Source organism: Berghia stephanieae, chromosome 13, assembly GCF_034508935.2.
Source record: "Berghia stephanieae isolate SIO BIC M18660-M18661 chromosome 13, UCSD_Bste_1.3, whole genome shotgun sequence".
Classification (NCBI taxonomy): domain Eukaryota; kingdom Metazoa; phylum Mollusca; class Gastropoda; order Nudibranchia; family Aeolidiidae; genus Berghia; species Berghia stephanieae.
The window spans coordinates 30840388-30855422 of NC_088372.1; the positions used below are offsets into that span (position 1 = coordinate 30840388).

Consider the following 15035-nt stretch of genomic DNA (forward strand, 5'->3'; position numbering starts at 1 on the left):
CAGACTATAAAAGTTCATGGTTACACAGAGTTTGTGTGTTGGTCCGTTATACTTCCGGATGGCAATGTTATGAGCTTCTTAGCCAAGCGCATACTATCTATATAAAAATCACCCATATGATACACACCTTACAATATTGTTTATGTTAGCACAACGTATATTATTCAGTACTTTGCTCCAAAGGGCATCTATATTGAACACGTATATTTTATGGAAGATTGAAAGTCTGAGACGGTTCTTATTTGTTGTTGTGGTCTTTGTATCGTGTAAAACTATCAAGTAACAACGGTAAAATAAAATCTACGTGTAGATGTTTGCAGGTTTGTAAACGAACGCAATTATGAATTATGGTCCTGTTTTAGCATTGTTATAATGGATATTATATATGGAGAGTAAAATAAAGGGAATAAAGTAAATTATGTAAAAGTAAAAAGATACCGCACAAAGCAAAGAGTCGGGAGGCCTTCCGAAAGCTCCTACATCCCCAGTATTCTTGTTTTTTATAATGTTCTAGTTAGGGGGTTTGGGAGGGGAGGAAACTTTTTTTTTAAGCCCCCCCCCCCCCCTCTCCCAAACCCCCTACTAGAACATTATAAAAAAAAGTTTTCCCCCTCCCGAACCCCCTATTAGAACAAGAATACTGGGGATGTAGGAGCTTTCGGAGGGCCTCCCAAAGAGTCAGACAAATTGAATTAATAAACGCCTGACAAAAGGTCCACGGTGAAAATAGAAATATAACTATAACGAAATGCTAGAACGAGGAGCTTTCGGAAGGTCTCCCAAGAGTCACATTTCCTCCCTTTATTTTGCTTTCCATTTTCTTGGCTCATTTAGGCAAATCTACTTTTTCTTTTTTTGTAATGGACAATATTTTATGTTGGTTTGAGAGTATTCCCATTACAACAATGAGACCATAACGGGAGGCCTTCCGAAAGCTCCTACATCCCCAGTATTCTTGTTTTTTATAATGTTCTAGTAGGGGGTTTGGGAGGGGATGGGAAGCTTTTGTTTTTAAAGTCTCCCCCCTCCCAAACCCCATACTAAGAACATTATAAAAGAATACTGGGGATGTAGGAGCTTTCGGAAGGCCTCCCGTCACATTTCACCTCCCTTTATTTTGCTCTCCATTGTATTGGCTAATTTAGGCAAATCGATTTTTTTTTTTTTGGTAATGAACAATATTTTATGTTCGTTTGAGAGTATGTCCATTACAACAATGAGACCAAAACAATACTCTTCAACAGTCGTAACGTCACTTCCTTCCTAATGACGCATGGTAACTTAGTAACCCTGGCTCTAAACTATCGGAACAATGGCCGAGGCCCCGTATGAAATATTTCTCCGGCGAGTATAAAGGGTATCCAGAGGAGAGAAAAAACCACATACATTTGATCATGTTTGACTTTTACACATTCTGATCACAAGACATATGAAAAGTTCTAGCCAGCATGAAAAATAAAACGAAATGATTTTCTTTGGTTAGAACCAAGATGGCCGCCGTTGCCAGGCGGCGTGACATCAGACTATTGAATCGTATTTGGGTTATCAGACCTCCGACCTGTAAATAAGCTGACGTTGGTAGAAATACAAGTAAAGACTGATTTGTGACCCAGCGACTCAAATCGGTATTATGTCGGAGTGAAATAGAATTATGCCAAATAGTCAATTTACGGGAGGCCTTCTCAAGGGAGGCCTTCCGAAAGCTCCTACATCCCCAGTATTCTTTGTTTTTTTTATGTTCTAGTAGGGGGTTTGGGAGGGGGGAGACTTTATTTTTATAATGTTCTAGTAGGGGGTTTGGGAGGGGGGAGACTTTTTTTATAATGTTCTAGTAGGGGGTTTGGGAGGGGGAAGACTTTTTTATAATGTTCTAGTAGGGGGTTTGGGAGGGGGAAGACTTTTTTATAATGATCTAGTAGGGGGTTTGGGAGGGGGAAGACTTTTTTATAATGTTCTAGTAGGGGGTTTGGGAGGGGGAAGACTTTTTTTATAATGTTCTAGTAGGGGGTTTGGGAGGGGGAAGACTTTTTTATAATGTTCTAGTAGGGGATTTGGGAGGGGGAAGACTTTTTTATAATGTTCTAGTAGGGGGTTTGGGAGGGGGAAGACTTTTTTATAATGTTCTAGTAGGGGATTTGGGAGGGGGAAGACTTTTTTATAATGTTCTAGTAGGGGGTTTGGGAGGGGGAAGACTTTTTTAGAATGTTCTAGTAGGGGATTTGGGAGGGGGAAGACTTTTTTATAATGTTCTAGTAGGGGATTTGGGAGGGGGGAGACTTTTTTATAATGTTCTAGTAGGGGATTTGGGAGGGGGAAGACTTTTGTTTAAAAAAAGTTTCCCCCCTCCCAAACCCCCTACTAGAACATTATAAAAAACAAAGAATACTGGGGATGTAGGAGCTTTCGGAAGGCCTCCCCTTCCCAAAGCCCCTCTGTCTAGAATCTCTTTCAATTAGTATTTTCACCGTGGATCTTTTGTCAGGCGTTTATTTCTTCAATTTGTCAATATATAATATCTAGTAGCATTTTACAAACTCTAGAACAAACCTTGATAGATTTATGATAGTTTAAGATGTCCTAATCTGACCATTGTTTTGGTAACCCGTCGTTAAGTATTGAAAGGTAGTGCAAAGCAGTCCTAGGGGGTTTTTCTGTTAGGGTTAGCCCGAGGTCGGAGGATTTTTTTTTCTATTAGGGTCAGTTATAGGTCTTATTAAAAGTGCTAGGGTGTTTGATTTTCTTATAAGGGTTATTTAAAGGTATTAGGTTTTAATTTTTTCTTAGGGTTAGTTGAGGGAATATTTGGGTTGTTTACCTTAGCACGAGGAGCTTTCGGAAGGCCTCCCAAATTTACAATCAAGATGATCAGAAATGAGCAATTTCAACTTTTTTTGAAGTTAGTTTGAGAAACGATTTTTGTTCTCTTGTACGTGTTCTTATTTTTGATAACACATTCGGTCTTCAACAGTTAGTTCTCACCGACGTAATAATACTGTTTGGGGGGGGGGCGCAGTTTTACCTGAGGTCAACTTGTAATGGATTTCATAAAGAAAACGTCTTTCTTTTCACTACTAAATATCACAGTGAAAAAAATTATGTCGCAGACGTAGGCCTAGAGCCCAGGTGGAAAATTGGTTGGCTTGTTTTATTGAAGGATTGTTGTTTTGTTTTTGTTTAGACAAAGCCGAAGTGTAGTCGGGCTAAGCTCGACATAGAAAAAATATGTAACCAAAATTATTTTTATAGTTTTTTTGTTTGTTTGTTTTTGTTTTGTTTTCAATTCTGTTGAGATCTTCAAAATGCATGAAGTAGTAGTAGTAGTAGTAGTAGTAGTAGTAGTAGTAGTAGTAGTAGTAGTAGTAGTAGTAGTGGTAGTAGTAGTGGTAGTAGTAGTAGTAGTAGTAGTAGTAGTAGTAGTAGTAGTAGTAGTAGTATCGTTCGGCTACACTTCTATGTTCAATGTATCAATACAGGTTCGGAAGTCATCATCACATTTGTTGATGGTTTCAAATCCCCCTTCCAGTTTTGTCTCTGGGCAATCTAGTACGAGGTGGTTTGCATCTTGTGGTATTTGGTTGCACTTTGGGCATGTTGGTGATTCTTGGAGCCCCCATTTGTGTTTGTTGGCAGCTGTTCTTGTATGCATGAAGTGAATTTACTATAGAGGCCCGCGCCCTAAAACACAACAGAACTCCAAGGCCAACCAAGGCCCGTATAAAAATTTCCATTTTTTTTTAAACCCCAGAAGACTTTCCTTCAATTTTGAATGGATTTATTGATCTTTAAAAATATCCTCTTTCAAAATATCACAGTGATATTTAATCTGGCGCAGACAAAGGCTGAGAAACGTAGTACGTGTCTTATAATTTTATAAAGACTATCTTTTTAATATCTATTCACCTCTTTACTCACTACTTACTTAATCCTCTTCGGGCCTTGAAGCACATTAGTCATCCACCAGACATCTCCATTTTTTGCGATCGGCTGCTTTTTCGGTGGCTGTATTCCAGGACAGGCCTGCTTCCTTTAATTCTTTCTCCATAGTCCTTCGCCAGGTTTCTTTGGGTCTTCCCCGCTTTCTCTTCCCATTTGCTGTCCAGTACAGGGCTGTCTTGGGAAGTGACCCTTTTTCCATTCTGGCCACATGACCCAGTCAACGCCATCTTCTTCTTTTTATTTGGCTTTCAATACAAGTGCAGTCAGCTTTCTTTAATAAATTCTATGCACTTCTTTATTTCTTATATATCAAATTCTTCTTCCCTCTCCGTAATTCAATGAAAAAAAAATGGAATAGAAGCTCTGATTTTATCAGCAAAGGTAGATGAAAATCGAATCGCACTAAGACCCAACTTTTACATACAACATTGCACTGATTTCAAACACACATCAACAGATGCAAAATAAGACTGGAAAACTGAAACCCTGACTACAACATCGACAAGAGTTGATCTTAACATATATATGAAACAAAACACAGTTTTTTAAGAATAGGTAACTGCAAACAAAAACCCGATAAAGATGTCAAACTATAACCTAGAAAAAGAAAAGACTTTTTTTCTAATCTTGGCAGTGTAGTAAATATCAATCGAGGTACGGACAAGAATGTTGCATTAAGAATTGGTAAAGCCCGTGCAGATTCAAGTCCATATAGAATTTCAAGTCGTACTGAAGAAAAGTTGGAAATCAAATGACATCCAGGTTTCGACAAAATTAAAAGAAAATATTACCTTTGTAAAAGTCTGTATCAGTGCGTGGATCAAGAACATGGAGGGCAAGTAAAGGCATCACCACCAAATCATAGAATTTTAAAACAAATGTCTTTTGATGATTTTGAGCATCAGGTGGACGGGAAAAGTCAGGAAGGAAGAGTTTTGGGAAGCTGACAGCCAACAAGGTATAAATATACAAATCAGAAAGAGGAAGTCGGGGTGGATAGGCCATACATTTGAAATGCCTGCCTGCAACATCACATGCCTGGCTCAGTCATGGAATCTCTAACAGGAAACAGATGAGTGGGGCCAAGAAATAGTTGGCGACGGGGCACGGCAGAGGAAACAAAGAGGGGTGGATATATTATATGGAACCAGGTGGAGTAGACAACCCAATGAAGAATCAAATGGCAAACCATCATTGATGGCCTATCCCGTCTCGGGTTCGATTAAAGGTAAGTCACGCAACTCACTGACAAATAGCAAGCCAGTCTACATAAGAAGGAGCTTAAAGTTCTCTTTGGTGCACTTTGTATATTTGTCCACAGATCAATCCAATCAGCTCAGTTCACAAGATTCCCTACGAATGCATGCTCAGATCTCACGGAACATGAAACACATGGGAACTAATTACCTAATTACAGCTCTACGAGATAAAATAATGTTAAAGGTAGCGTTGAGCTAATCCAACACAACATACTTGTGCCCATTCACTAGAGTGATGATTGTCGTATAATTTAGTAACTCGGTTTCTAATAAAAGAATTATTTTTGTGTGACACAAGGACACGTTGTTTTCAATCCAAAGTTACATTTACCAATGATATGATGTCGTTAAGAGAAAAAAATGGAAAATGCTACCTGCATGGGTTTGAAGGGAGTATTTGATTATAAACTTTGACATGTTTTATTCAGTCACAGAATATTTTCATTTTAATACATTTCAGATTTTTGAAGAAGTATTGTTTGAAAAAACAAACCTAAGGCAGAATGGACAAAGTAAAACATGCTGAGCCTTTGAGACGGTAAGGCATGAAGACTACAGTGTTTCGGGCCGAGAGGAGAGAACTTTATTGCACAATCTATAGCTGTCTTGAATACGAGAAGAAGACGATTGAGTAAGGACTCCATCGTATGCAACAAGCATGCCGAAGTATAAACACCTTGTGGTGCAGAATAAAAACATGGTGCGGAGGCTTGTAAAATTTTCGAAAGTGGACGAGGATTTGGTTCAGAATATCGTTCGTTTTTCCAAATGTCTTGTCAAACCCGGGACTGACATAGTTGACTTTCAGATATTCTTCATGGTGATGTGTACCTATTTTGAGATAATGGACCATGCATCCGTGATGAAGATGTTCTCAAAATTATCCAGGCATCATACCGATGAATACCTAACCGTGGAAGAATTTGCCAGGTTGATATGCGTGTTCTGCACGGATGATTTAGATGTTAGAATCGATCTCGTGTTTACCATTTACGATTACAATGGAGACGGGTTGATTGACACCCGGGAAATAGCAGATCGTATGAAAGACTGTACGTGTGTAACCGACACCGACGATGCCGACAAAGACGAAACGTACTATGACCTATGTATGGCAACTACATATATTCTTGGCTTGACAAGTGGAGCGATGTCCGTGGAGGATTTCAGGGCAAAAGTGAAAGAAAATCATCTAATCCTCTTTGTTCTGGGTAAGACACTACCAAACTCCGAAGTTGTTGCAAGATTTAGGCAGAGAATAAGCGGAAAGACCAATCTACAGATGAAAGAGACATTCGGGAAAATCCGTTTTGATCTTTTGTTTGAGCTACAGGAGCCTCCAAAATATTATCCTATACTGTTGGATTTGCCCTAGCCCTAGCCCTATGTGCGTGTGCACGCGCTTGTGTGTGTTTTTTGCGTGTGTATGTGTATATGAGAACAAAGAAGAGAGAAAATGTGTGTGGTTGAACGGGACTGAAGGGAATGATGAGGTGATTCTTATCTTAAATTGCAGAATTGAACATCTTGGACATAGACACATCACTGCTATCTCCTTTTTGTCATAGCCAACTTTAGTAATGCCTACCAACCTGGTCAAATTGCAGCCTACGTAAACTCATAGCATGACACTGGAAACACGTCACGACCACTTAAAACAAGCAAGAAGAGAGTTTTATTCAATAGTTGATCCAATCAGGTCATAACTTGCTCCCTTGAGCACTAATAGCGACAACTCACTTTTAACTTTAGGAGTTTGACATAATTTTGTATGTAACTGTCAGGCTATAAGTTAATGAATGTTACGATTCAAAGCAGAGGGAAAATACAAGGAAAAATAACCTTCCCATAACATCAGCCTCGACTACACATCAAACCTCAGACCTCCTTTTTTTTACTTTAAGGAGAACACGCGTATATATGCTCTTAAGGAACAAAAATGTAAAACATCACGTGTGTCCCAGAGCCTCGGTAAAAACGGTAATAAAACGGTAATAATATAATGTGGGCGTCGAGTGAAACTGAAAGCCGAAAACTGCATTTAGAACCATAAGTATAAAACTCGAATTCATTCTTTTTTTTTATTTGGGGTAAAACCATCATAAATTGTCTTTAAAGAAAAAAAATCAAACCAAATTTTGATAAGGTTCCAGTAAATATTTGTAACCATATCACAAAGAAAAAAAAAAGTAATGGTGAATTTTGAAATTAGACTTAAGATCATGTCAAATATATGAGGAAATATACAGCACTAAATCAACCATTGTAAACTGAATGTAAAATAATATAATGTTACAGATAAATAACTAAATAGAGAAATGAACAAATAGTTTCGTAAAATTCTTATTCAATCTTTCAGCATTAAAAAGTCTGGCACATGAAGGTAGAAAAGATTTCCGGCGTCTTTCACTCCTAGTCTGTTCAGATAATAAACGACTATTTAATTTCTTTCAGAGTGAACAATTTGACCCCAAAGAGTATGGGTGTATTCCTCTAAGATATTAAAAGTTTTCATTCGACAGGACTCATAATATAATTCTTCAAAAGCCATAAGTTTTGACGTAAATTTACTTCCCCTTTTAATAATGTTTTTATAATTCCCTTTACCAACGCTGCGGCTATTTCTTCCTCATCGTTGATACAAAGATTTAAAATACTTTTTATGATTGATCTGTAAAATAAAGTGCTGAGTGTTTTATCAATGTTTAGTTAAACAAGATTAAATAAACAGTACATTCTTTTGTTCATTTTAAGCTTAATAGTATTTGTGTGTTCGCTCCATTTAAACTTGTCATCAATTGTGACACCCCATTATTTTTCAAAAATCTGTTATTAATTATTTAGTTTTGTTAACGGTTAATTCCAGAAAGTTATCGTCACACCAAGAGACATGTATTGACTTCCATCGTTCTCTAATATTAAGCCTTTTAAAGTTGTGTTGTCTGCAAATTTCAACAAAGGGACACTGTACTTGAGCTTTGGCAAAAGTGTGTGTACAAAATGAGCAACATGGGCGAGATTACATAGCCCTGGGAAGCACCAATATTCATTTTTAACTCATGAGATCTTTGTCTTCCTGCACTTACATACTGTTTTCTATTGGTCAAAAATTCAAGTAGCCAGAAAATTACAATTTTTTTTATGTGGAGATGGGACAATCTTTCAACGGGTAGACGAGATTGTATAGTGTTAAAGGCTGACGAAAATTCAACAAAAAGATTCCGGCGGTAATTTTTCATTTTCATTCATTAATCCCATGATCTTATGATCGTCGGGGGACATGGAATACAGAGCTCACCACTGTCCACCATTCTTCTCTATTGTTGGCCTTCCTTCACCTTCATTTCCGTCCATTCTTTGATATTGTCCATCCAAACTATCCTTTGTCTTCTTCTTCTTCCTCCTTCAAGGGTACCCTCCATCACAGTTCTGCACCTCCATGCTTCACATTGTGGCCAAACCATGACAGTTTCCTTCTTCTAACTGTGGTGATGAGGGGTTCCTGTCGTCCTGCGCGATTTTTCACTTCTTCCAGTACGTCTTTATTTGTTCTGTGTTCTGTATAGGGCACCCGCAGGAGTTTTCGATATCTTTTCATTTAAAAAAAACAGAGATTTTGCGCTCTAATTCCGCAGTTAATGCCTATGCCTCGTAGCCGTATAGTATAATAGAAAGTACCAGTGATTTGTACAGTTTGATTTTTTATTTCGAAACTGATTGGACTTTTCCATATTTTTGTTATTCCCGTTAGTGTTACTGTTGACATTCCAATTCTTGCCTTAATCTCAGTTGTACGGGTACCGTCCCTGGTTAACAGAACACCCAAGTATTTAAACGTTGACACTTCCTCGAGTTTCTCATTATCGATTAAAATTCCAGCATGTCCATCATTTCTGCTGTTAACCAGTATCTAAGACTTTTCTTTACTTATTTCCATGCCGTATTGCACTGCTTTATGTGCAAGTGAGTCAGTTATATCTTTTATTTCTTTATCGCTTTCAGCCATGAGGTCTATGTCATCAGCTAAATGCAAATTACATAGTTTCCGTCCGTCAATCGATACAAAGGTTTGATGATTTTCGAGAGCTTCGCTCATAATTTTCTTTAGGAACACGTTGAAGAACACCGGGGAGAGTATGCAGCCTGGGCGCCCATATTTGTCAGGAAGAACTCACCAAGGTCGTTGTTGTTGTGAACTGCACTTGATGCAGTACAATAGAGTGCTTCGATAATTTGGATTAGACCCTCTTCGAAACCATAAAAGCGTAGCGCATCCCACACACCGTCATGCCATGCCCTCTCAAATGCTTTGAAAATGTAAAATAGTTATTTTTGGTGTTGAAGGAATTTTTCTGTCAGTATTCTGTTATTGAATACTTATTGTCCTGTGTTCCTTCCAGCTCGAAAACCATCTTGCTCTTCTGCCAGGATACCTTCGTCTTTTGTTTAATTCTGTTTAGAATAATCCGCAGAAGTATTTTACTTGGATGACTAATGAGACTTATGGTCCTATAGTTACTGTACTTTTTCATATCTCCTTTTTTGTGGGGGAGAGGGATAATCAGGGATTGTGTCCAGTCTCTTGGCCACCTTGTCTCATTCATTATCTTTTGGCATAGAATTGTCATTGCCTCCACTGTCTCCTCTCCGCCAATTTTAAAAAGTTCTGCTGGAATGTTATTTATTCTAGGGGTTTTGTTGGACCTTAAATCATGGATTGCTGCCTCAACCTCATGTTTCATTATTCTGTGCTGTTCCCTTATAAATGAGTCACATTTACTCAAATATCTTTATCTCCAGGTTATTTCTTTGGATGTCAGTTTTAATTTCTTATTGTTTCCAGTAACCAATTTATCACTTCCGCCCTGGGGAACTCCAGCGGTAAGCGTGGTCGTTACTCTACCGGGGCACGACCGACCCGGCAAGTCAAGCGTTGTGTTTCTGTCTTCCACTTCCATGTATCCTTTCGGTGGACTTGTATAGCTCGGTGGCGTCCATCTCTTATCCGAGCTAGGTTTTGAAATCAGAGATTTCCTTCTATTAAATGGACTACCATTGCTGCCTTTTCTACCTCTTTTGCGCTTACGAATCTCTTTGAGTAATTGTGTGTTCAATGGGGGTGCCGATGAGTTGAGAGATTTTAAAATGGCGTACGTAAATTAGATCATTTCGATTAGAATTCTGAAGATTACGACGAGGTGTTGACGAATTGCATGTTGATGAGGGATGAATATGAATCAAAATCTAACAAATAACTTACATGAAAACTTGAAACAAGAAAACTATGCCTTGAAATTCAATAAGAAAGAAAAATATGCACTCAACTTGAATGGTGGCGGGTATTTATCTTGTCGAGATAACTACAAATAACATCTGATATTCTACTTCCGGTAGTTGCTCGGAGTTGTGCACGTAAAGTTGGGGCCCAGTTGACCACATGAATATTGATTTTTGAGGCTGGAATCAAAGTATGTTTGTGTTATCAGTTTTTATTTGTTGTTAACAGTTGTTACTTATTGTTATCTGGACAAAGATAAATACCGTTGTTTGGCAGGAATGGTCATACGATCTCAATACATAGCCAGTTTGTTCGTGAAGATAGTTCTTGTTTCTGAAAAATAACCTATCCCGTAGTAGAATCGGGCAGCATCGAGTTGTGGATTACTATTACTATTACGACTTTTGTTCATTCGTAGAACTCTTCAAGCCCGTATAAATGTCACATCCACCTTATGCAAATTGAATCCAGACTTCATCACTCTTCTATGGAGGGAATCGTTTATGAAAATGTACCGTCAAGTAACAGGTTCTTTACTTATCCAGTTTTCATGTACAGTAATCCCTCTAGGGAAAAGCTAAAAAGTCTGTTAGAATCTAGCATGCCGGAAATCCGAATCTCATGGGAGGCAACCAATACATTCCCTATTCTTTATGTTTTGTTTGTTTTTAAGGGTTTTACGGCGCTTGCGACACATTTAGGTCATATCAGCGCCAGTAAAATGAAGATGGAATAGTCAAAATATTATAGATTTACAATCAAAGCTCCCCAGAAAACGTAAGACAAAGGGGAATTGGTTCAAAGAGGGAACAGATGTAGATTCCAAGAGCATACCATCAATGTACTTAGTTTGAGATCACCTTAAACTCTTATCCAGACACCAGCACGTGATCCCGCTAAGAGGAACACACTCCAATGTTTACAGAATACATAACTAACAATACATAACAGAGGAAAAAAATATCAGCTCCCAAAACTATATATATATATATATATCAATGCTTCCCTCTCAGTCAAGGACTCCAGTCAGGGCTGGACAAAACTGTAATCCCATTCCAAAACAAAGACAGAAATTGAGAAATCAACTCGGAATACATTTATACTGGGATAGAAGACACAGTGTGACCTCCTGCCAATCATGGGAGGCCATAAGACCCCGTCCAGCCCTATTCTTCAAGTATTATTTCCTATCTTATATCCCTCATCAGCGATACCGCTTGTTGGAGCGTGTACATTGGTTTTCATACATTATGGGCTCAGTTTGATATTTGTTTGATTTTTGCTGTAAAGTCTTGGCGCCTTCCTGGTATTTTCAAAACTATAAGAGATCATCATCATACGCATCACACAGTGGTTTACCAGCGGATCACTTAGTTGAGATGCTAGGTCAAGAGGTCACTACTCTCCTTCTCTTTACCTCAAGATATGAAGTGAATAGAAAAGTGCCAGAAGACAATAGAGAATAAAAATTTTTTCGCGGCGGTGGTGGGGTTTGAACCTGCGACCTTATTGGTACGACAACTCCGCCTGGCAGGTGAGAGCGTGGCTCTACCGTGTGAGCTATCCACGAACACCAAAATATTCGTTTCAAACTCAAAGTCATTACTAGATCCCTCTCTCACCCACTTCTTGAGATCGCCGATTCGTTCGTACACCACCATCGCGAATAATTTTGACCAGCAGTTAAGCTTAATAGCCAATATTCTCAACACAAACATATAACATAGAAACGATTGAGACATTGAGTATGCTCCGGTGTATGGGGTGAATTTTAATTCAGAAAAGTGAGTGGAGCAGGCACTTATGTTGGTAACAACAAGATATGAAGTGAATAGAAAAGTGCCAGAGACCTGCGCTCTGGTATGGCACGTGCCTGCAGTCAGTGAAGCGAGTAGTCTAATTGGTCTGATAAATAATGGCATAGCCAAGTGACAATTATCTTAAATGTAAATCTATATCACTCATGTTATAGATTGAAATCCCCCTCACACAGTAGGCTAAATATCATAGATATCATCAGTATATTTCTTTCTCAGGAAGACAGCAAAGTAGACTCACATTTTCACTACATTTATCATTTAAATCAAATGTTTCTGGAATCCCTACAACAACAATCAGACGTTGCAGTTTATTATTATTCACAATAGTACATAGTACAAACTGTCTACTTTCTGTTACACTAATGTTAATTCAGTTCAACAAATATGTAACAAGTGTAGGGGTGTGGTATCAAATTTCACTGGGAATATCTAGCAGTTTATGAGATTTCCAGGCTATCGTGGGTGATGAATTTGGACCAGTTACACAATGTAAACAATGTCATAATCATTTCCTGGACTCCCACTGACCATGGAACACTTTACTACACCAATTCTACAGTTTTATCATTAAAAGTTCCCACGAATATGGTAAAGGAGTGAAGAAGTCATACTTATTGTAGTACAGGAATATATATATACACTCTGCAAGTAGCCCTACAATAATAGTTCTTAAAGACACATCTGTTACTGATTTAAGAAATGTGACCCTCCGCCTCGAAGCGGTATTAAGTCGGGATTTGGAAAACGAAGAAAACCGGTTTTAAAGTGGAAATGGTCAAAATTATCAAATTTCAGTTTTTGGTTGTTTCAGAAACTACAATCATTTTTCTACATGAAAACATAATAATTCAACATAAATATTGACGATAAGTTATATAAATTTCAAGTTTTAAAATGCAACTATCAGTGACACATTCAAAACGAGAGTTGACTTTCTCTCAGAGAGCCACCCTTTCCAAGGCTTTGTAATACCGAGTCTTTTTCTCCACCAATAAGATGTAAGATATCACAGCAAAGGGCGTGTCTTTATCTATTTCAGAGAAAGCATGACTGTTTCCACAATTTCATGGTTCAACCAATAATGAACTTTAAAACTGTAAACAAGTCTAGGTTTTTCCCTGACAACCTTACAAATAAATGATTCTGATTGGTCAACGCTCATCACATGCGCTGTGGCTGTCGGCCATAATGCTCGGGGAATGCTTCATGACGTCAGCATGCGTGTGTTACATTGTGTGTGTTTGTGCATTTTGATACACACCACGTGCTATTATAATTTCTTTGTCTAGCTGCAAGTGATCGAGGTGAAGGTCCTCCTTTGTCCCTCTTTTTTATTCATGAAATTAGAGGACATGCTAAGACTTATCAGGACAACAGTTGCCTTATCTTACACTTACAGAGATTGTTGTAGGATAAACATTTAATTTTAAGTACAAAAGCAGAATAATAAATAGAGCCTTCAACAATTGATGAACTCCCGAAGGAAATACGTGTAACTAAAAAATGAAATGGATGGATAGAATGACAAACCTATTAATGGATAAATAGATAGATAGATAGATAGATAGATAGATAGATAGATAGATAGATAGATAGATAGATAGATAGATAAATAGATAGATAGATAGATAGATAGATAGATAGATAGATAGATAGATAGATAGATAGATAGATAGATAGATAGATAGATAGATAGATAGATAGATAGATAGAGATAGATAGATAGATATATAGATAGATAGATAGATAGATAGATAGATGAGCGGAGAGAGACAAACACACACACACATATACACACACACACACACAGAGAGAGAGAGAGAGAGAGAGAGAGAGAGAGAGAGAGAGAGATGGATGTTCGTTTAGTCGTGCTTTCTTTGTATACTGAAAGAAAGGGGGTTGGGGGGGGGGGGGGGGGTCTTTTTAGACAATGAACAATGTGGTGGAACGCTAAGAAAAACTTGAGAGATTCAATAACATGTTTTCATGTAAGTCACTACACAATGAGCCCCACCCCTCTTCCTCAAGCTGTCATCTGACTCAAAATGGAAACAATGCAATGATTGATTTGACCAGCCCATTTCTTTAATTGCTATCTCATTGGTCAATATGTTTCCAGTTGATTGACTATGACTTACTTTGTAACAAAATGCTTTCTTTAAACTATCCCTACAATTCTTTGCTCCGCCTCCATCCCTTTCTTCATGTCTACCGCACTCTCTCCGTCTCCCTTTTGTTTCTTTCACACACACACACACACACACGCACGCACGCACGCACACACACACACACACACACACACATACACTTAAACAGGTTTCAATCTTTCTTCTATTTCCCTCGCGTCCTCTTAATGCAGTCTCTCTCCCCTCCCCCTCTCGATCCTCTTTTTCTCTATATCTCTCTCTTTCTTTCTTTCTTTCTCTCTCTCTCTCTCTCTCTCTCTCTCTCTCTTTCTCTCTCTCTCTCTCTCTCTCTCTCTCTTTCTCTCACATGTGTGTGTTTGTGTGTGTGTGTGTGTGTGTGTATTTTACTCTCTCATTCTATCTCTTACTCTCTAATCCTCTTTCTTGATAATTCTTTCCCTGCCCACCCGGCTTCACATAGTTTCAAAACTGTACTTTCAAATTATAAAACCTTCTTTAACTTTTGGCATTTTGAAATCGTATTTTCTCTATTAAATAAGACAAAAATTTCACATTATTAATTCTTATTTCATTGATTCTTTATTTAAATATCAAA

General features: G+C 38.1%; 1 protein-coding gene across 1 annotated transcript; it reads left to right on the forward strand.

Annotated features, from left to right (window-relative positions):
• Positions 1-200: 200 nt before the first annotated feature.
• Positions 201-7942, forward strand: LOC144958834 (calaxin-like). Its single transcript, XM_078891065.1, has 2 exons — positions 201-320; positions 5656-7942. The coding sequence occupies exon 2, from the start codon at positions 5854-5856 to the stop codon at positions 6568-6570; it is 717 nt and encodes a 238-aa protein (XP_078747191.1). The 5' UTR covers positions 201-320; positions 5656-5853; the 3' UTR covers positions 6571-7942.
• Positions 7943-15035: the final 7093 nt, after the last annotated feature.